Genomic DNA, 23,777 nt, shown 5'->3' with positions numbered 1-23,777 from the left:
ACTGATCAAAGTAATAACAACGTAGGCTAACATAATTATAAGTATGAACATTAGCTATTGTCTTCAACAGCAACCAGAGTTAGTTTAATCATACATACCGAATTTCATAGTTGTCATGACTCAATATGGCAAGATTGTTGTATCAGTCACTTTTAGTTCAGCATTCCTATTTCCTAAACTGGAAATCTACTACAAAGCTATGTGTATGTATGTTATGCCATGATGTGAGAACCAATGCATGTTTCTTTCTTAACAGATTTGCAACATATAACCACCTGATGGCCTTCTGGGAACTGATTGAACCGGCAACTCACAGGATGATTCGTGTCACCAGCTCCAAAGTCTTCAAGGAGCCTGGAAACACTCGGGCACTTCCTGCAATAGACGAGTTCTTCTTGTTCTTGATGCATCTTGCTTTGGGCCTCAAGCAAAAGGACCTTGGTCATCGGTTTCAAGTACATCAGACCACTGTAAGCCGCATCATAACAACCTGGGCCAACTTCCTCTACTTTGTCCTGGGGTCAGTGTGCATTTGGATGACAAAAGAGCAAGTATGAGCCCATCTGCCAGAAGAAGTCCATCAATTTCGAGACACACAGGTTATCCTGGACTGCACAGAGATCCGCTGCCAAACACCTTCCTCTTTGCTACTACAAAGTGAGGTCTTTTCAAATTACAAGTCTCACTGCACTTTCAAAGCCTTAGTAGGAATGGCACCTCATGGTGCAATAACATTTGTTTCTACACTGTATGCAGGGTCTATTAGTGACCGGGAGCTGTTCAAACAGTCAGGGATCATTAACCTTCTTACCCCTGACATGGCCATCATGGTGGATAAGGGGTTTCTAATTGATAGCCTAGTGCCATGTAAAATCCACCGGCCTGTTTTTCTGACCAAAGGAAAACAAATGTCAGCTGATGAAGTGACACACACGCAGTCTGTGGCTAGGCTCAGGGTACATGTCGAACGTCTTATCCGTCGCATTAAGGAACACAAGTTGTTTGACACGGTCATTCCATTGTCCATTTCTGGTAGCATGAACCAACTGTTTACAGTGGCATGTTTGCTTGTTAACTATCAATGTGGACCACTTGTCAAGGCATGGAGCCATTGAGTCTAATGGTTTGTCACCTGTAAATATTGTACATATACTTTTGTAAATACTATGGATTTCACATTCTGTTCTGTATACCTCTGATCAACAGACAAAAGTAAGACAGTGTTTCCTTTACATATTTTATTATATATTTTCATAATACATAACACAAAAGATAATCTAATGTAATATAGGTAGGTATATATATATATATATATATATATATATATATATATATATATATATATATGGATAAGTGTATATATTGTATAAATGTAGTGTATGCAAATATTGTTTAGTGTAAATAACTATAAATAATACAATACATATAATGCTGTATATATATATATATATTTGTGTGTTTGTGTATGTACATGAGTGTTTATATGTAAATATTGTTTAAATAAGAATAATACAATAAAAAAAATAGAATACCATAAATCTAAAACTCAGACCTGAGGTATTTTTTTGTTTTGCTTTTTTGTGTGTGTGAGAGAGAGAGGGAATGTGATTCTAAAATGGGTGAGTGTGTTACGGCCAATCTATTGTGTTGGTAACTTCACTCATAAATCTTTCTACAGTCAAATACAATAAAATAGCAATATAATATGTGTTTATGTGTGGTTGTTCAAGGCACACTGAAGGCATGATGCCACCATAGGTTTGCAGAGAACTATATACAATATGCACACTTGAAAGGGCTGGTGTGGGTTGTGAGGGCCGCTGTAACTCGTGTGGCTTTTCATTTTTCCTCATGGATCTATGACAGACTGCCCTCACGCTGACCTCTCCTGTCACCTTGGTTTTTATTGACACTGTTAGGGAAAAAGATAAATACATTTTGAAACTGGGTTACACTGTTCTTACACTGTGCTAGTTTGTCTGTTCTAATAGAGTATTGTAAAACAAAATAGCTCAGTGTTTCCCACAGAATTGAATTGTATTTGTGGTGTGGGGGTGTCAGAGTCAATAAAATGAATAGTCTATACTGTAGTTATACTGCACGACAAGTCGATCTTGACAAGTAGCTGTAACGTTATAAAAAGATCCTTGATTAACGCTTTACCCTCTCTGGTTATAGTGTGCTAACCCTGAAATCCCAACAGCATTCTAACAATATTATGTTCTAAAGGATTTCATCCCATTTCAAAAGTACAACATAGAAAATCATTGTGTGGTGATCAATTTTGATATTGTGGTGGGCCGCCACAAATTAGTCAATGTATGGGAAACACTGTAGTTAACGTTAACAAGTTCAGTCACGTCAGTTTCTTGATTATAATGTAGCATGATAACGTTAGCTACTTACCCTCATAGTTGTCGATATAGCTACCGATGTACATTTTAAATCCCTTTTCCCGCTTGCTGTTGGGAGCGGCACATGATGTGGTCAATGTCATTTACCGTGAGATGGGGTAATTCCTGAAGACAACGACTATAAAAGAGCGCCATAGCTGTCCAGCTTCAGTCCGTGTATAAACAGGAAGTTGCTAGCGGAAGTTGCCAGCCCAGTACACGCGAACCCGGAACTGTGACGTGCATGGAGCGTATTCAAACGGAGAAAGGTGTGTGCTTTTAACAACTGAAAGTGTTTAAATCAAGACAACTCGTTTAGAGAATTGCATAAACAAATGTGGGATACAGGAAATACAGGACGTCATTTGTATAAAATTCAACAAACAGTTAGAGCAGTAAGGAAGTCAAGAAGAAATACTAAAGAGGAAAATATACTTTCAAGGATTAGAGTTGGTCATACTATGTTGAATAATACTTTAAGAATAATAAATAAACACCCAACGGGACTATGTGATTACTGTGGTGTAGCAGAGACAGTAGATCATGTCATTTGTGCATGTCAAAGGTATTTTAATGAAAGAGAAATCATGAAGGAGGAATTGAGGAAGGTAGGAGTGGATGAAATTAAGATTGAAAGAATAGTTGTTGATGGGGATGACAGTTTATTTGGCTACCTAAAAAGAACGGGATTAATTAAGAGAATGTAAAGTTTTTTTTTTTTTTTTTGATGAAGGGGATATACTCTGGTTCACACTCCAATACAGTAGGTGGCGATAATGCACTGTAATGTTAGTGCAACCCGCCATTAAACATAAAAGAAGAAGAAGAGAATTGCATACAAAAATGTGAAATGATCTGTCAGCCAATACATCACTATAATCCTTTATTTAGTGACACTGTAGTCCCTATATAGTGATTATTTATTCCTAACGAATTCGGTCACTGGAGTAGTGTTGATAGAAACGGATATTTTCGAAATTCTGAGTCAACTGAATCAATCGATTCACAAAATGATTCACTGACTTGAATCACTCGAATCGCCGCTCACTGACGACATCTGCTGCTCAAAACACTGTAAATACAACGAGAACAACAAACACTTGAAATGACAACGACTACAAACAGCAAATGTTTTCATGAAAGTGGAATCTGTTAAAGGACTGCTAAACTAGGGAGATAATTGAAACACCCAGAGATTTAGTTTACATTTATTTTTCTTTCTACCAAACACAGAAGAACTCCTGCTGAAGCAACTGAGATTCAGGTGACACACTATTACCAAGATGGCGTTTATTAAAGAGGAGAGTGAAGATATTAAGATTGAAGAAACATTCAGAGTCAAACATGAAGATACTGAGGAACAAACAGGTTGGTTTTCATTCTCAAAGTCACTCATTTGATCCTTATTAAAATGTCCAGCTCTATAGAAAAAAAACTTTTTGTGTAATATTAAATACAGTATCTACTTTTGATTAGAAAACAATGAAAGCGGTATCTGACAAAAACGTTATTTTGCTTGAAGCAGTTTTTAACTTGACATTTGTTTTAATTGTAAGTAATTTTTTTCTGCTATCATCAAAAGTGTGATATTAAAATGTAAATAGCAGTGAATGTTCATTACAACAAGCAATAAATAATCATATTTCAGAAACACCAGCTTGTAGCTTGTTAACTGAAGATGCAGGACAGCCACATAGTAGTTCATTACAATAGTCCAGTCTAGACGTCATGAATGCATCAAATAACTTTTCTGCATCAGAAACAGGTAACATGTTCTGTGATAGTTACTCATTTTGTATTTTAAATATGAAATGACGTTACATGTACTTTGTTACTCCACAAACTCTTTAGCCAAACAATAAAATAAAAACCAAAAATCACTCATCATAACTTCCGTGGGTTTAATTAAAAGATTAATCTGCTTGTAAGGTTATTTCTTTTTTTTTAAAAGGAGGTAGTATTTTTATTTATAATTATATGGTAGTTGTGATAAAAGCACAACATATATGTTACAAATAATTGTTTTTAATGATGGCTATAATTAATGGCTAAAATTGGAAGGAAATGCATTTAATAGAGACAGATCAGTAGCAGTATTTGTCTCAATGAGACTGGTCTTCATTTACCATTGGCTACTTGGTGAAAAGATGCCAATAAGCCACATATTTTAAATGCACAGTCTTTTTGTTGTTTTGCATTCAATTTACATTGTTTAATTTGGAGATTTAATGTGAAATTGTTTATTGTCAAGTAGTTAGTTTTTAATTAATTGCCAGCATTAGTCTAAATGTTTTGATGTCTGTTGCTTTGTGCCATTATTTTTCATTTTTCTTCATTTTTTATTTTTCACTTCAGACCTGATGACTCTGAAAGAGGAGAGTCAAGAACTCAATGAAACAGAAGAGAAAGATCAAAATGAGAAACATGATTTCAAAACTGAAGAAAAATCAATTAGTTGCTCACAGAATAAAAAGACTTCCTCACCAGAAATAAATAAAAAAACACAAAGTACAAACCTTAAATCTGACATGAGAATTCACACTGGAGAGAGACCTCACAGCTGCCAACAGTGTGGGAAGAGTTTCATTTTAAGAGGACATCTTAAGAGTCACATGAAAATTCACTCCGAAAAGAAGCCGTTAATATGCCCTCAGTGTGGAAACAGTTTTAAAAAGAAAAAATACCTTGATGTCCACATGAGAATTCACACTGGAGAGAAGCCTTTTGCCTGCCCTCAGTGTGAAAAGAGATTTACGCAGAAAAACACCCTTAATGCCCACATGGGAATTCACACTGGAGAGAAACCTTTCATCTGCAAACTGTGTGGAAAGAGTTTTACACAGAAAAAAACACTTACTGTCCACATGAGAGTTCACACTGGGGAGAACTGCAAACTGTGTGGGAAGAGTTTCACATGTAATAGAAAACTTAAGACTCACATGAGAAGTCACTCTGAAGAGAATCCATTCCAATGTGATCAATGTGGAAAGAGTTTTACTCTGAAATGTCATCTTAATATCCACATGAGAAATCATACTGGAGAGAAACCTTTCATCTGCAAACAGTGTGGGAAGAGTTTCTCACAAAAAGGAGTTCTTAAGACTCACATGAAAATTCACTCCAAAAAGAAGCCGTTCATATGTCCTCAGTGTGGAAAGAGTTTTACACTGAAAGGTGCGCTTGATGTCCACATGAGAATTCACACTGGAGAGAAGCCTTTTACTTGTGAACAGTGTGGAAAGAGTTTCAAGTATAAAGCAAGTCTTGATGTTCACTTGAGCATTCACACTGGAGAGAAACCTTACACCTGTGAACAGTGTGGAAAGAGTTTCACGCATAAAATAAACCTTAAGGTTCACATCACAGTTCACACTGGAGAGAAACTGTACAAGTGTGTTCAGTGTGAGAAGAGTTTCACATGTCAAAGCAGCCTGATATGTCATTTGAGAACTCATTCTGGAAAGAAACTGCAAAAATCAAAGTACTAAAAAATTGTTTTTCATCACACTTAAAGAACAATCATACAAATGTAAGACTTTATCTGTGTTCTTTGTTCCAGAGTGTACTGAGAAAAAAGCTGTGTGAAATCAAGGCTGTTCACACTGGAGCTGAATGTGGGCTACATCTGATCACCTTCATGCATCCTTCATCTCTTTTTGTTTCTACGTAAGGCTTTTTAGTTTTTTTTTTTTTTTTACTTCTGTGGCCATACCCAACCATTCGCTTTACTGTAGTTTCAAATATTGAGTGATTACAGTAGATTCCTAGCCTGGAAAAATCCAGACCCTAATCTATTAAGATTATGGGTCTGGGATCGAGCAATGAAAACTGCCTAACTCGAGGGGCGGCACCGAGCGTGCATTTGAAACTCTAACTGAACGTAATTGGATAACGCCACGACCAATCACAACAATACACGCTTAGCTACGAGCAGAGCTTAATGATGTTTCATTAACAAAGTTCGGAAGAAGCGCGTGAGATGCTTAGCGTAAACATCACAAGTCAATCACCGCCATAGGTTTAAATTCAATATTTAATATCCAGTCGGCAAAACAGCAAAAACGTCCTTCTTGCAAAGGAACGATTCGAGTTTTCGGTTTTCTCTTCCTCCTTTTATATGGAAAGCCAAGTCTAACTCGTTCATTGTAGCGGCCAAAGCCGTTTCAAACAACTTGTTGTTCATCTGTAGCGACAGCGATCTTTCAAAGTTTACTATATGATTCGGACGTCGCAGTGCTGTCATCATCAACTTAGCTCGCCTCTGGCCCGCCTACATCAGATACACCAGTTTGATTGGTTCCCACTATTGCTTGCATATTGCAGTAACCTGCATCATTGCTCGATGCCAGAGTGTCTTGCAGAGACAATTCAAATTGTGCTCTCGCGAGACCTCTGGATTTCCAGGGTAGTAGATTCCCTCAAATTGTGACTATGAAGAGTATGTCACACAATTCAATGTGTTGATTTCTCTGAATCACAATAGTAGTCAAACTTTTACCTTGCTGGGAAAAGCAACAATGTAACTGGAAGATGAATTGACATCAACTGAACAAAATGACTTGTTCCCATGGATTTTAAATGTATTTTAGCTTATTGTTTAGTCAATTTAATGTTGTAATATCTGTTTACATTTATGGACTTCATCAGGAGAAGCATGAAAATATTATTCTAGTTTGTGCAGGTCTTTTTAAATCTACACAGTTCATTCTTTGTTGTGCTTCCAGTAGCCTATATGTACAGTAGATATACGTACTGTTTCCTTTATAATTCATTTGCTACAATAAACAATCCTACGCAGTTGGCCTTCATTCATTTTCTTGTTAATTATACATTAAAGAAAGTATTTTTAAATTTTTTTACAACTCATCACTTTTAGCACATACTTTAACCACTTCTCATTCATTCTCATTTGCACAGCATTTTTTCTGTTGCCAGATTACACAGTTCCGTCATACACTGTTCACACAGTGTGTAAAACTTTTTACTTTTTGCACTTCCAGCCACTACAATCTCAGTCAGAACCTATCAGCTCTTGTCTTGATTTCATCGTGTGGTCCACTTTTTTTTATACAGCTTATAGCCTTATTTCACTTTTACCTTCATAGTGTCACGACTGCATGCAACACACAAAGATTAGAATTAAATTAAAGTTCAATAAAATCCACAAAGGGTAATCCAAACAGGATAATCCAGATAGGTAAGCAGGGGAACATATCCGATACAATATAAAGACATTTAAGACCGGACAAAAAGGAAGGGACAAGCAGGAACTTAAATACTCAGGATAATTAAACTCAGGTGCAGCAGGGAATAATTAATTTACTAAACAAGGAAGGGAACATGACCAAATAAGGAAACTGGAACCAAACAGAAACAAAGACAGGTGAAAAACAAGGAAAAATCAGTCAACTTGACATAACTCCCCCCTGCCAGAAGGTCTGTAACATAATCAACCGGGGAGGGGGCTTGGCCTCCAGGGTGAATCAAGGAGCTCAGAGAGACATGGCAGATCAGTGAACCTGGGGAGCCATGACAGATCAAAGTGCTGTCCGGGGGGCCATGGTGGATCAGGGAGCCTCGGGAGCCATGACGGATCAAGGTACTCGAGGGGCCATAAGGGTGCTGTATAATTCTATATATATATATATATATATATATATATATATATATATATATATATATATATATAAAATTAATATAATTATACACATTTATATACCATATCACTATGACCTTAAAGCACTCTGAGATAAGGATATAGGGAGCAGATGGCTTTGCATGCTTTTGAATTTCTCTCACAGTACTTTGAAGTCATACAAAATGCAATCTACTACTACTATGTAATATGTACACACCTATATGTACAGTCGTGGCCAAAGGTTTTGAGAATTACATGAATATTGGAAATTGGAAAAAAGTTGCTGCTTAAGTTTTTATAATAGCAATTTGCATATACTCCAGAATGTTATGAAGAGTGATCAGCTGAATTGCATAGTCCTTCTTTGCCATGAAAATTAACTTAATCCCGAAAAAAATTGTTAAGAAGGCTTCAGGGCATCCAAGAAAGTCCAGCAAGCGTCAGGATTAGGGTTGGGAATCGAAAATCGATTCCGATTCTGGAATCGGATACTTAAGATAAAGAATCGGATACTTGTTATAATATTAAAATTTCGATTCCTCGTTTCGATTCCTGGTTGCATTTTTTCCATCTAGTGATCTGCCAGGACCTTCCGCGCGTGCAATCTGCCAGGACTTTACGTGGTAATGTAAACATCAGTCGAAAAGATGGATCACGGTAAGCATTTAAAAGTGTGTCTACGCTTTGTAAAAACCGAAGACAAATCTACCGCTGCACGCAAACTTCATCTTAGAGATCTGCAAGGGACGGATTTTAGTCCTGCGCCCGCCCACTCCAGAAGGAATATGTTATTTCGTCCCGCAAAAGCCCACATAAAAGTCACTTATACCCCCGCGGGAAGACAGGTATCTACTTTATATCTTGGCTGCATGAAACAAACCCTCCCGCTAATGTAAAGGCAAAGATGACCAGAGTAATAGTAACGAACTCGCGCGTGCCTAATGTATTCATTCTTGTATATCAGAGTCGTACATTAGGCACGCATAAGTCCGCTGTTGATTCACAAACTATTCATGCTTTCGGTGCTCTGATCCATAGTATTTTTGCGTGAAATTTCAAAATATTTGCATAGTTTTCAAAATGAATGTCCTGTGAGTTTTTTATAATGAATGCTTACCCATAGAGGTGGATCTTGTAAGGGTCAGTGGTGTTTAAGCACATATGAGCACCAGCATAAACAGATTTACAATGTATTTACTGTATTTTTCATTTATATGTTTATTTTATAATGAATACAAACAGTAGATATTCAGTCACTTAAGAAAGAGTACTCTGAAGTTGTGAAGAATGTCTGAATTAAATAATTTAGGTGCTTTAAATCTGTATGTGTGTATTCATGTTAAAAAGTTAGAGCAGAGGATTTTCTTTTAAATTCAAAAGTATAGCTTTAATTTAAAGTTTGCTTGATTTTTTTTAATAACATGCAGGAGAAAATAAAAAGGCAAAACTAATGTTTAGGTTAATAAAAAAGGTTAAAAAATAAACACCTTTAGAGGAAATGTCAGGCATAGGGGGGCCTTGCAAAATTGACCCAAGAAGAAGGGGGCCCTGATATAAAAAAGGTTGAGAACCCCTGTAATAAAATAATATGTTGCAAGCTAGCACTGAAAATAAACATGTTTAATATATTAATGTTTGACTTTTGTGTTTGTTGTTTTTTTTTTTTTTACTAAATCGGAATCGAAACTGGGAATCGAAAAGAATCGGAATCGATAAGTGGAATCGGAATCGGAATCGAAATCGATAAAATTCAAACGATACCCACCCCTAGTCAGGATCATCTCCTAAAGAGGATTCAGCTGCGGGATCAGAGTGCCACCAGTGCAGAGCTTGCTCAGGAATGGCAGCAGGCAGGTGTGAGCGCATCTGAACGCACAATGAGGCCAAGACTTTTGGAAGATGGCCTGGTGTCAAGAAGGGCAGCAAAGAAGCCACTTCTCTCCAAAAAAACCATCAGGGACAGATTGATCTTCTGCCAAAAGTATGGCGAATGGACTGCTGAGGACTGTGGCAAAGACATATTCTCAGATGAAGCCTCTTTCCGATTGTTTGGGGCATCTGGAAAAAGGCTTGTCATGAGAAGAAAAGGTGAGCGCTACCATCAGTCCTGTGTGATGCCAACAGTAAAGCATCCTGAGACCATTCATGTGTGGGGTTGCTTCTCATCCAAGGGAGTGGGCTCACTCACAATTTTGCCCCAAAACACAGCCATGAATAAAGAATGGTACCAAAACACCTTCCAACAGCAACTTCTTCCAACAATCCAACAACAGTTTGGTGAAGAACAATGCATTTTCTAGCACGATGGAGCACCGTGCCATAAGGCAAAAGTGATAACTAAGTGGCTCGGGGACCAAAACGTTGAAATTTTGGGTCCATGGCCTGGAAACTCCCCAGATCTTAAAACTTGTGGTCAATCCTCAAGAGGCGGGTGGACAAACAAAAACCCACTCATTCTGACAAACTCCAAGAAGTGATTATGAAAGAATGGGTTGCTATCAGTCAGGATTTGGCCCAGAAGTTGATTGAGAGCATGCCCAGTCGAATTGCAGAGGTCCTGAAAAAGAAGGGCCAACACTGCAAATACTGACTCTTTGCATAAATGTCATGTAATTGTCGATAAAAGCCTTTGAAACGTATGAAGTGCTTGTAATTATATTTCAGTACATCACAGAAACAACTGAAACAAAGATCTAAAAGCAGTTCAGCAGCAAACTTTGTGAAAACTAATATTTGTGTCATTCTCAAAACTTTTGGCCATGACTGTAGTTGCATCGCTTTGACCTTTTGGTTCTCTGTATCCCACCTTCTCACGTGCCCTGATTGGTCAATTATGTTCAATGCCTGCATGCTATAGGTCAAACTACTTTTTGTTAATTACCTTCAGCAAGTGTGAAAACAGAAAAACAAAGCTAACAATTTATTTATAAGAATTAACTCTTAATCCAGTGAGATCCTCTGTTATATGTACTTAATTCCTCTATCTCTCCCAGGAGACTGACATACCCTTCCTCTGTTGGCTCCACTTTGTCTGCTGAAACCCAGAGGGGAGAATTAAACAAGTATCTCTTTGGCTCCTCTTCCTGATCTTCAGTCAGGGTCAGTGGGCTGATTTTAAATTTGCTGGTGGCTGATTCAACAAAGATGCTTGGCTTTCATAGTTGTTTGACAAGGTATGGTTTTTCACCAAGTAGCTCACCCCTTCTTCAAATTCTGGGGTCTCATCTGTACCAAATGAAACATAAATCACTTTTTTATAGAAGGATCCTTTAAGGTAATATTTTTAGTCCAGTAATCCAGTTTTCTCTCATCTGGGAGTTTACTGACACACCAGTGGAATGGTCTAAGAGATATTGAAGAATTTGATGCAGTATGTTGTCCTTTCTGTCACAGAATTACATTTTACAAAAAAAACAGTTACGTTTACAAAAAATAAACAAATTATTAAATTAAAAACTATAAAATTATAATTATAATTATTGTAGATTATAGTTCATAGTATTGTAATAATTAAACAAAATAATGCATTAATTGAGTTCATTGTGTGCACGTGCAGTATAAGCACTCATGAATTAGTCACATTTCCAGGGCTCTCAGAAGTAAAAGTCATCATAGTTATGTAAAGTAAACTGCAGCAAATATATTTTTGTGTTCTCATTCGCCACAATAGCAAAAGAAAAAAATCCATGATAGTGTTTCAGTGACTTTCTAAATAATGGGGAAAAGTAAATAAATAAATAAGACGTTGATGAGTCAAAAGAGTGTATTATGTCAGATTAACAGTCACTCCCTCATCTTTTGTACAGAAACACTTGCAAAGTATAGGTTCGTAAATGTACATTAATTTAACAAGCGAAAATATAATAGTTTCTACATTTAACATGCTAATAATTGTGGAAAGCACATAAAACACATCAGTGTATAAACGGGACTTTTATTTTGGTGATGTGACGTAATAAAGCGGCGCCCCTAGCCTGCATTTGTTGTGATTCGGCTGAAGAAAGGTTTGTGGTTTTTAAGTTTTTTAATCAATGCAAACTGTGGTCAATTTAAAAGTTTTTACAAGCTTTCAATCTTAAATACAACATTGTAATGCTTTGTTATTTTTGCGAGTAAAATGCACCCTCATATTAATAACAGAAAATGCGTGACTCATTTTGTTCCGTAAAGTAGAAAGTGAGAGAAATGCGAATCTAAATAATCTGAACCGAATCAGTGGTGAAATGATTCAGTGATTCGAAGCGTTTGAATCGACTCATTCAGTGACAACAAACACAAACAAACTGCAAATGTTTTCATGAAAGTGTAATTATTAAATGTTATGTACAAATAATTTAATGCAAAAATTAAATATTAATATTAACTATGTGTGTAATACCTGTTTTAGTCAGGTCATTTCTCATTAACTATTACTCTGAGTCTCTTACCAGTGCACTGTCCGCTGTAGTGAACACAGAGAGATTTAGTTTGCATTTATTTTTGAGAATAATTACTTTTTGTTAATTATTCTAATCTTAAACAGGACAAAAGTGTCCAAACACAGAAAAAACCCTACTGAATCAACTGAGATCCACGTGACACACTATTATAAAGATGGTGTTTATTAAAGAGGAGAGTGAAGACCTGAAGATTGAAGAAACATTCAGAGTCAAACATGAAGATACTGAGGAACAAACAAAGATGGATTTTATAAAAAAGGAGAATGAAGCCATGAAGATTGAAGAAACATTGAAACATGAAGATACTGAGGAACAAACAGGTTGATTTTTATTCTTAAAGGACATTACAGAAATGAATTATATTTATGAATAATGTCACACGAGTGTAGAAATGTTTTGACATTTGACAGAAGTGTAACTTCTTCTTAACATTAAACCTAGTATCTGCTTCTAATACTAAAACCATTGATTTCTAGCACTTTAGCTAATTATGCTAAGATATGCATATGCTATGCTGATTATGCTAAGTACTAAGAAAATAATTTAGTTTGCACCAAGCAAACCTTGAAATGTTACCTACATGTTAATTTAAAGAATTTGGTAAGCAAATAAAACAAGTTAACACTTAGGCTACATCTAAATGAATCCACATACAATTGAAAACAGCCTTTTTGTTTTAAAATTTTCTCATCCGCACTGAAATGTTAGAAAATGTTAAATTCGCCTTACTGCGCATTACATGAAACCTCATAAAAGCTCACTGAGACTGTACAAATTAAACAGATGATACTTTTTCATGCAATTCTTCAAGTAAGATCATTTCATTTACCAAAACTTATTTTTGTAGACCAAGACAATGTTGGAAATACAGAAAACAGTACAAAATAGGAGAAAACAGTGTTGTAAATGTAAAGCAAGTCTGACAATAAAACAAACACAAATTAAGCCAAAACAAAAGCACAATCATTGAAGATAAATTCTGATGTAATTCTGTGAGGTGTAAGATTGTAATGTACAAGTTGTTAAACACACTTTAAGGTGATGAGTAGGCATAAATTGGGCTCAGGTTGTTGTTCTGTGGTGTTTTACATACATTGATTAATTTGTGGCGACTGACCACAATATCAAAACTGACCGCCACAAATAGATTTTCCAGAAGGCTTTAACTTTGTTGAACAAACATGAGCACTATGTTTCAAAATCAATGTTTTATATCACTGTACCTGTGAAGGAAACCTTTCAGAATTGTCTTCAGAACATTTTCGATGTACTTTTCATTTTGTCTGCATGTAATGCCTGATAAAGCTACCAGTCTCAGATGAAACATGTGAGTTCTCTCGATCTGAGAGCCAAGTCTTTTATAGTTGAGCACAGCAGTGCTCCCTTCACTTTCAAGAGTCACCAGTTAAAATGTAGGCTGTTTTCTATTATTTCTAGTGTTTCAGGATTCAGCTTAGCCTGACGGTTAGCCTTCCTCGGACCAGTTTTGTTTAACAGCATTAGTTGCCCAGTGCTCTGGCTGCATGTTCCTGGTGTGTGTGTGTGTGTGTGTGTGTGTGTGTGTGTGTGTGTGTGTGTGTGTGTGTGTGTGTGTGTGTGTGTGTGTGTGTGTGTGTGTCTTTTTCACTGTGCCTTAGGACACAAGGACGGTGTTGTTTTTGAATACCGCCTTGATGGAAGCCTTTTTAACATCCGGAGGTTGCAGGCCTACACAAAGACCAAATTCTGCTGTATAGCTGAACTACAATATGCTGATGACTGCGCGATTCTAGCACATAGTCCTGAATCTATGCAGCACGCCCTCAACACAATAGCCAGTCTTTACCAATCCTTTGGTCTTCAGGTTAACATTAAAAAAACTGAAGTTATTTCCCAAATCTTCTCTCAAACCTCTCCACCCCCCAGCTTCCATATTAACGGTGTCCCACTTAAAAATGTAGATCAGTTCACTTACCTTGGTTCAACTTTGTCCTCTTTCTCCTCCCTTGATATGGAAATACACACTCGAATCAAAAAAGCATCTTCATCATTTGGTCGCCTTCGTACCAGGGTTTGTGAAAACCGAAACCTAAAGGTCAGCACCAAGGTTGCTGTTTATAATGCCGTGTGTGTCTCCACCCTGCTTTATGGGGCGGAAACATGGACTCCATACAGCCGACATATCCCACTCTTGCAATCCTTCCACATCCGTTGCCTCCAGAAGATCCTCGGCCTCTCCTGGATGGACCGAGTCCAACATGCGGAAATCTTACAGAGCACTAACTCTATCTGCATGGAAGCCGCTGTGGCTAAGAAACACCTACGGTGAATAGGGCACACCATCCGTATGCCGGACCACCGCTTGCCTCGCCAAGTCCTCTACGGCCAACTACAAGGACTCAAACGAGCAGCTGGTGGACAAAAGAAGCGCTATAAGGACCACATTAAGGAACTCTTAAAGCATTCAAACATCAATCCTATGCAGCTTGAAGCTCTGGCACAGGACAGATCAGCCTGGCAGGTTACCTGTGCCCAAGCAGTTTCACAAATCCACAACAGAGACCAACAGCGGAGAGCCGAGAGACGCAGACAAAGACACCAGAGGGCAGTTGGGGCTCCTCTGTCCTCTGGTTTCCCCTGTACCACCTGCGGACGAGTGTGCGGCTCAAGGATCGGCCTCAATGCCCACGAGAAGTGGCATCAACGGCAACGTCGTTGACCCCCCCCCCCCCCCATCCATCCCAAAGCAAGCGTCATCATCGGAAACGATGGACAGCTATAGTAGTGTGTGTGTGAGTGTGAGAGTGAGTGAGTGAGTGAGTGTGTGAGTGAGTGTGTGAGTGAGTGAGTGAGTGTGTGTGTGTGTGTGTGTGTGTGTGTGTGCGCTTTGATGAATTCAACACAGAGCACAATTCAACATACTTGGAAGTTGTCACTTCACTTTCACTTTTTCACTTTCAATTGGTGTGAAAAAATTTCCTGTTTTCTTTTAAAGTATTTTTTTATATTGTGTTTCCGGAGGTGTAATAATAATTTTACTAGGGCCGGGACTCGATTAAAAAATGATCTAATTAATTAGAGGCTTTGTAATTAATTAATCGAAATTAATCGCATATAAATATTTGACCTGAGAACAGAGAGAAGTACGTTTTTTCATATAAGGATTTTTAGTATACCATTGAATAATGACTGAATACATAAGCTTAAGGAACAAAACATTGTATATTTTTGTTCAACTAAATCCAACAGACCAGTGCAATATTGCCATTAAGCAGTGTTGGGGTGTTAATTAGTTACATGTAACGGCGTTATGTAATTTCATTACAAAATAAATGTAACAGTAATTCGTTACAGTTACTTAGAAAAATGTGTAATTAAATTAGTTACTTATGAAAATGTTAAAGATTACAAATAATAATATTAATAATATATATTAATCGGTTGCTTTGCCTGTTTTTGATATGCACGATGCCTTCTGCTAAGGCCAGTTATTAAAGCGGTGCTATTCTGATGCTTTTGATTGGTTTGAATTTGCGTAGCACCATGTCTGCCAATAGACCTTTCTCACAACTTCCGCATTTTGCACCGGAAATACGCAATTGCTGTGTAAACCTATTTCCGCCCCAGTACGCCGGTAACCAGTTAAACAACAAAGATGGCGAAAACATCGAGCAAGATTGTTTGTAACATCAAGACCACAACTGTTATATTACTTTAATAAAGTTGAACATGTCCTCTATACTATCCATACAAAACCTTACAACCCTAGTCCTCAGTCTAAGTGGACACACTAGTCATTTGTTAGCCTGATTGCTCTCTAACGTTAGCTACGTTACTTACCTTGAAAGTTATGGATAAACGGGACGTTCTAAAACGTTTAAAGTTTCTGTCAAACCTTACTTGTAACAAACACTAACTACTATCAAAAGAACGAGCCCTTATTCCACAGATAAAGTGAATAATATCACGTTAAGCATTTTCTCCCCCATATAAGCCCATTATAAGGGAACAGCTTAACGTGGTTTAACTTACCTCAACAGCGACCAGGGAAAACCAAACTTCTGTTAAATTTTACTTATAATAAATACTTGATGCTGTCAAAAGAACGAGCTCTTATTCAGCATATAAAGTGATCGCCCCCCATAGAAGTAAACTGTGGTTAACTTTTATCTCTTTGTTTTTCCACCTTAGACCTAACAGCACTGAAAGAGGAGAGAGAAGAACTTAATGAAACTGAAGAGAAAGATCAGTTTGAGAATCATGATTTCATATCTGGAGAAAAATCTTTTTGTTCCTTACAGTCTGAAAATACCTTTAAACAGAAAAGAGCTCAAAAGATGGGAACTAGGAGTATTTTCACTTGCTGTCAGTGTGGAAAGAGTTTCCAACAAAGACACCTTAAAAGGCACATGAAAATTCATACTGGAGAGAAGCCTTACACATGCGAACAATGTGGAAAAAGTTTCACTCGTAAAGGATGCCTTAACAGACACATACAAATTCACACTGGAGAGAAGCCTTACTCATGCAACCAGTGTGGAAAAAGTTTCACTGAAAAAGGAAGCCTTAACAGACACATGAGATTTCACACTGGAGAGAAGCCTTATATATGCAGCCAGTGTGGAAAGGGTTTCACTCGTAAAGGATGCCTTAACAGACACATACAAATTCACACTGGAGAGAAGCCTTACTCATGCAATCAGTGTAGAAAGAGTTTCACTGAAAAAGGAAGCCTTAACAGACACATGAGAGTTCACACTGGAGAGAAGCCTTATACATCCAAACAGCGTGGAAAGAGTTTCCGGCAACAAGGACAACTTGAAAGTCACATGAAAATGTACAATAGAGAAAAGCCTTACAGATCCCCTCAGTCTGGAAAGAGTTGCAGTGAAAGTGGAAACCTTAAAGTTCACCAGAATGTTCACATTACAGAAAACCTTTTTACCTGCCAACAGTGTGGAAGGAGTTTCACTCGTAAAGTTTACCTTTACATTCACAGGAGAGTTCACACTGGAGAGAAGCCTTACACATGCAAACAGTGTGGAAACCATTTCAGTCAAAAAGGAAGCCTTGGCAGGCACATGAAGATTCACAATAAAGAGAAGTCTAACAGATCCCCTTAGCATGGACAGAGTTTCAAACTAAATATCTAGAATGGACAGTTCCAGTCCTTGATTCTGAATGGCCACAACCAAAGCTGTTGTAAATTACTCTACAGACTTACACCTCTTTGTTTCTTAGCAACCACATTGTTGCAACCACAATTACAGTTGAGATCAAAAGTTTACACCCCCTTTCAGAATCTGCAAAATGTTCCCTTGTCAAAACAATCCGAAAGGATTCCAATAAGAATCCTATACAGGGCTCCTACAATGATAGAAATTCTAATTCACTTTTTAAAGCAATGTGTTTTGTCCATGGTACACTTTACAGTGTCAACTAGCTCTATTGTGTTGGACTGAGCTTAATGCATAAATGTGCAAGGAATAATATGGACTATAGACAATGTGTTTGCTCTGTCTACAATGTAAGAACTTCACATTTGTATATCAAGAATTGGAAGGAGAGCTCACAGGAAGTGCACTGTTTTTTGATTGAAGCCCAATAAAGGACACTGTTAGCAATTTAACATCAGTGTGCATTAATTTAATTTGCACACACCAGTTACTTGCTCACTTCTACCACCTACATTGGCAGCTTTGTGGAAGGCTGTAATAATCAGTTTTGGAACCAATTAGGAATGGTCTTATAGGATTGTCTTATAGGACAAGGCATAAATATGCTGCATGATCATTTCTACAGGATTTTAATGGGATCCAATTTCATCTTAATTTTTGAAGGATTGTACTTATTCATTGCATCTATTACAAATTTTTTGCAGTTTACTTAAACTCACCTTGAGTGAGTTAAGTGCAAGAATTTCAAAGAAACTAATAAGATTGATGAAACAAAAGACAAATCAATAAATGTTCTGTTTTAATGTCAATAGTGATTTAATTTAGTCTTTCTTTCACAAGTTCACTCTTACGGATCATAAACTGAGTGAAAGGTTAGGCGTATCTGGCATGCTGTCCGGGAGAGGGCTCTGAGCTCGGCAGTAATTCCCGAGCCCGGGCTGAAGGTGAGGAGACGGTGTGGTGGAATGGTGCTGAAAAAAGGGGGAGGAAGAAGGTAGGTCTGCTTTGGTTATTTACAGGGAATCTTTCTCGTGCTGATTGGATAGGGAGTGTGATTACTGATGATGAATTGGCTCTGTTAATTATCAGTGTGAGCTCTTCCCAAAAATCCTAAAACCGAAAGCCAGGATAAACATGGCATCTAGGGTACGGGCGATGTGGATGGACTGGTAGACTTTTCAGAGAGTGTAGATGCAAATGTTTAGAATTTTTAGGGTTATAAGTTGGCGGGTGTCAGGGCCAGTGGGATGGGTTTTTTTGATTCCTGGAAAAAATTGGATCCCGCTTAGGTACCCTTTGATTGAGCCAAGTTGGAGGTTTTGATGATGTTTAGGTAAGATATGAATGTGGTAATCGATAGCAGGGAAAAATTTGTATGCTAAGTGAAATGTTTTAAAACATTCCATGCTGTTAGGTAAGACTGAAGGGTTCTGGGGTAGACGGCTTGAAGAATGGAAATAAGAAAAGCTTCTAGGAGAGGGGGTGAGGGAGTGGGGATGTCAGGGGTATCCATGAGGTGTGGGACATAGCTGGTAGATTTTGGCTGGGAAGGTTCAGGCAGATGGGTTTATAAAGAGGCAGGTAATAGTGGAGTGGGAGATGGAGCTGTGGAAAATATGTTGCGGCAGCCTAAAAATACCCTGCTGTGAAGTTCAGGGTCCAATGTGACTGCACATTTGGCTGAGAAGAGCTTTTGGCAAGTATAGAAATGTGAGTCTCCGTATGATAATGTGAGCTCAGCGATTATCGGTTAAAAGCGATGGTGAATTCAGCGAACGACAGAATGCAGGATGGGTTGTGAGCTGAGTTTTTAAGGGATACTGAAAATTCTCCACAATTGATTTTGCGATCTGAGGATGAAGGAGAAATGGGAGATAGCAGGGAAAAAGGTCAATATCTGCACCTGACAAAATCTGGGTCCTGATGGCATTAGGTACGGTGGTTGGATCCAGTGCTGTGGCATTTAGAGGAACTGACAGAGGCAAGGCAAGTTTATTTATATAGCACATTTCATACACAATGATAATACAAAGTGCTGTAAATAAGAGGAAATAAAATAATTATAAATAAAAACAGAATTTGAAAAAAATTCAACTGATTTAAAAATTAGTTTGGAAGAGGCTAGTGTGAAGGGAGGTCTAGCCTGGGAAGGAGGAAAAGAAGCTGCTGGGAATGACAGCGGAGGCATGCTTGCACTATGGGCGATTCCTGGGGCAGAAGAAAAAGAGGGAAGGAGAGGGGGAATAGCTAGTGGTGGGGCTTGCACCGTTAGCAGAGGCATGCTTGTGCTGGAATTGGATGGTGGCGCTGCAGGCCATGGGTAGGGGAGGGTGTTTGGAGTGTGGTAAGCCATGGCCGGCTAATGGGGTTTTGCAGCCAGCGGCAGGCTCACGCTGATCTTCCATTGAAAGGGGAGGAGAGCAGGAACTGGCGGTTGCAGGTTGTCCGGGGCACGCCCCAGGCTTGCCGATGGTCTTGTGATGCGTCCTGATGACCATGGGTAAAGGGGTGCTGCGACCCGAGATTGCTATATTCGCAGCCTTGGATGGAGGACTGTAATTTGTGGGTTCGCCAGATTCCTTAAGCTTAACCCCCTGGGGACGAAAAACGCCCTGGGGCGTTTTGAGGCAGTTTCCCAAAAGGAACTTTAATTACTTTGTCATTTCTGATTGTACAGATAAAAGCAGTACATCAATCGAATCTGTAAAGGGTCTACTTTTATTTGTATATACTCACAAAATCAAAAAACATTGTGATTTTGCAAAATAAAGAAAACAAAAAGGGTGTGCTGTCTGCCGCGTTGATCTCCGTGATCTTCATTCAGAAACGCGTCAGTAAAATATACTATAACTCAGCCAATATACAACACAGAGACATGAGCAATATGTCTAGACAAAGCTTGATATGTATACTTTCAAACGAAGTAAGTTTTACCGAAAACAAATATCCTGTGATAAAATAATCAATATGAAACCAACACGATGTCCAGTCTCTCCGGTCTGCTTCATTATTTTATAATTAGATCACGCCCATGAGCTGTTCGCTATTCATATTCAAATCGTCCACGTGAGGGCGCCGCGCCAAAAGTAGACGCCCACATCACGGTAAACAAAGGAGAAACTTCGTTCAAGTTAGTCATTTCTGGAAGAAGACTCTGTCAGGAATAAAACGTACTTCAGAAGACATGAGTAAGTTTTTTTTTTTTCTCTTATTAGCCTACTTGTTAGTTATTACTGTGACAGAATGTGCAAACATTTTACCAGTTAAGACTTTTTGCCAACTATAATTCCTGACTACAGCAAGTGAAACATTATAAAGTACGTTTCATTTCACTGCATCTAAATGACTCACGATGCCAGTATGTTTTTAATAGTCTGTTCAATAAAGAATGATGCAATATAAAGGTTATAGTGTTCACATTTAAGCTTAACAGTTATAATATAGCCTAGTTTCTTTGTATTCTATAATACACACAAAGCATGCTTATGTTTGACTATAAGATCATAATTATTTATTTAGTTATTAATGTATCTTACAACAGTAGGATGTAATATGAGGGTTTACACTTAGTGTATGTTTTGACAATATGTATTAATACTATGTTCTCGAATGGATGTTTAACACGATAAACAATTTTTATTAGTTTCTCAGATATAAAATGTCCTTTTTACATTTGTACAAAATGTGTGGGTCTATGACTACAAAATCATAATATATATATAAATAAATAGTATGATGCTGCTGATATTAACATGCTCACAGATGTTTTGTTTTGTTGTTTTTAGTGATTGGAAACCTGCTCAACACATGAATCCTGCTGACATTTACTTGAGTCTCCTCAAACTGTTTTCCTGAGAGCACTGTACCATCTTCAGATGTTAAAGAAGTTCACAAGTGAATCTCAAGTTATTTTTCTTGATAAATAAATCTATTCAAAATAAGCTACAAACATATTTTTTCCTTATATTCCTCCTTCATTCATTCCTTTGTTCCTCTCAGTCATCTGACTGAATAACTAATTATGCGGCTCATTATGCAGGTCTTTGTCTTCTCAGGTGTGAATCACAGCATTATTCATGATCATTCACGCCTTCTTCGCATACAGCCATTCTAAACAAAAAGTGTCTTCAAAAATTTAAATCAATATACTGTTTTGTGTAAACAAGTGAACGAGATGATTTTCACATCATTTGATAGAAAAAACTCTAGCCTAACACATCCAGTTCTCAAAGTCTTGTGAACAAATATTCTGTATGTGTTTCATGACTTTATTTCAGTGACTTCAAAAATTTTGTTTTTCACTAAGCACGCATAAACGTTGTTTTCTCAAAAACACAAACATGTACATTCATGTTGCTTACATATTATTGTAGCCCAAATTGTGCTGATTACAATATAATCAGATTTGGGCCATTCATATGTTTTTAAGATACTGAAAAAAGCACAAATGTCAGGGCATGTCAAAACTTCTTCAGGGCCCAAAAACACCCTCAGTCCCCAGAGGGTTAACCTTAAGGCTGAGCCTAAAACTATTTTGTTTTTGTTTATTATTACATACATTTAAACAATGTGTCTGAATGCTCAAGTCTGAGTGACTGGAAGGTGTGTAATACAATGTAAATAAATATTTGAAATGGCTGTAATTTTTACCCATTTCATTCAAATATTGCACTGAAAACATGCAAAACGTTTTGGGTTTCAACTGTAACACCTGTTCCCTAATAAAGGAAAGGTACGGAAGTCCTAAGAGGTTTTCTTCTGGTTTTGTCGTGATCACGACATATTTTTCTCGTGATCTCGACATAACGAGTTGTTTTGTCGTGATAACGACATAATTTTCTTGTGATCTCGACATAACAAAAGTTGTTTTCTCGTGATCACGACTTCATTTTCTCGTGATCTCGAGAAAACAAAAGTTGTTTTGTCATTATCATGACTTATTTTTCTCGTTATCTCGACATAACAAAAGTTGTTTTCTCGTTATCATGAGTTATTTTTCTCGTTATCACGACGTAACAGAGGTTCTCAAAGTTACACAAATGCGCCAACAGGTGGCAGTATTGTATTACAAATGACTGATTGGACACGCATAATGTACAGTATATCCATGTTTGGGACAGAGCAAGGATCACTCCGTGATTGCTATAGTTTGTGCAGTTAATTATTGACATTTAATTAACTTATAAATGATTATTTTTGCTTTAAAGTGTATCTGTTATGGTTACGTTCTTACTGCTGCACGACTCGTTTCTCAGCTGCAATAGCATTCAGTACTGAAGTTCTGAGAGACCATCCATTATGCATTGTCTTATGCATCTATCTTGTTTTTCTCGTTTTTACTGATTGTTTGATTTTTAAAACACGAGTCTACTGTTGCTATAGTAACGAACGCAACTTTGACGGACATCTGCATTTTTCACTGGAAACAATTTAAAATTATCCTTCACTTTAGCTCACAAAGGTAAGAATAATACATCATTTAGAACTTTAAAGGATCTGCTTTTATTTGTGTGCACTTACAATAGCAACAAAACGTTTAAAACAGTGCTTTTACAAAATAAAGAAAACAAACATGATGTGCTTTTTGGCGTCTGGTTCTTGAATAGAGGAGCAGCTCATCATTGTGGTCCAGGGATTTCCTGAACTTTATGATTTGTCAAGCCCCCATTATTTTGACGCTAATAGAAGAAACAATGCATGGAGACGCATAGGCTTGGAGCTAGAGCGCAGCTGATGGTTGCTTAGAAACGGCAGACGCTTCCAGAGCGCTTTGTTGATAAGGAAGAAAGCGGCGCGCCTAGCGTTTTCCACGCGTTTTTAGGCGCGACATGTGAACGGCCCCTTATTCTTACCTTTGTGAGCTAAAGTGAAGGATAATTTTAAATTGTTTCCACTGAAAAATGCAAGCGATCGTGCTGGTGCCTCCATGTCCTGCAAAGCGCGCTTTAGCCTCCCCTCTCCGCAAAAACGATTGAATAAGCGCATAAAAGCGCACATTTATCTAGGTTTAACGTTTTAAACTAACATTGTTTTATATCTGAACTGTTTTATATCTGTAGATTCTATATCTATATATTTTATATCTATACATTCAACACCGAGAGCGCAGGTGGAGCGCCTTCATATGGGTCTGAGGGCACTCCACCTGCGC

The 23,777-nt window shown here is 37.7% G+C and overlaps 1 protein-coding gene and 1 pseudogene across 1 annotated transcript in view; one reads left to right on the top strand and one right to left on the bottom strand.

The window, feature by feature from the left end:
• LOC141342459 (uncharacterized) overlaps positions 1 to 18,046 on the top strand; it is a 28,466-nt gene extending 10,420 nt beyond the window's left edge. The window contains exons 5-10 of the mRNA XM_073846910.1: positions 257 to 520; positions 5,317 to 5,778; positions 5,955 to 6,059; positions 14,376 to 14,774; positions 14,935 to 15,160; positions 16,646 to 18,046. Coding sequence (XP_073703011.1) covers positions 257 to 520; positions 5,317 to 5,778; positions 5,955 to 6,059; positions 14,376 to 14,774; positions 14,935 to 15,160; positions 16,646 to 17,572 — 2,383 coding nt within the window. The 3' untranslated portion in view covers positions 17,573 to 18,046. The remainder of the gene's footprint in view (positions 1 to 256; positions 521 to 5,316; positions 5,779 to 5,954; positions 6,060 to 14,375; positions 14,775 to 14,934; positions 15,161 to 16,645) is intronic.
• The window catches only part of LOC141318658 (uncharacterized), a 530,387-nt pseudogene that overhangs the window by 381,907 nt on the left and 124,703 nt on the right, over positions 1 to 23,777 (bottom strand).

The sequence above is a fragment of the Garra rufa genome, chromosome 1, assembly GCF_049309525.1.
Source record: "Garra rufa chromosome 1, GarRuf1.0, whole genome shotgun sequence".
Lineage (NCBI taxonomy): Eukaryota > Metazoa > Chordata > Actinopteri > Cypriniformes > Cyprinidae > Garra > Garra rufa.
The sequence above is the reverse complement of the archived record's forward strand: the minus strand, read 5'-3'. Positions and strand labels throughout refer to the sequence as shown.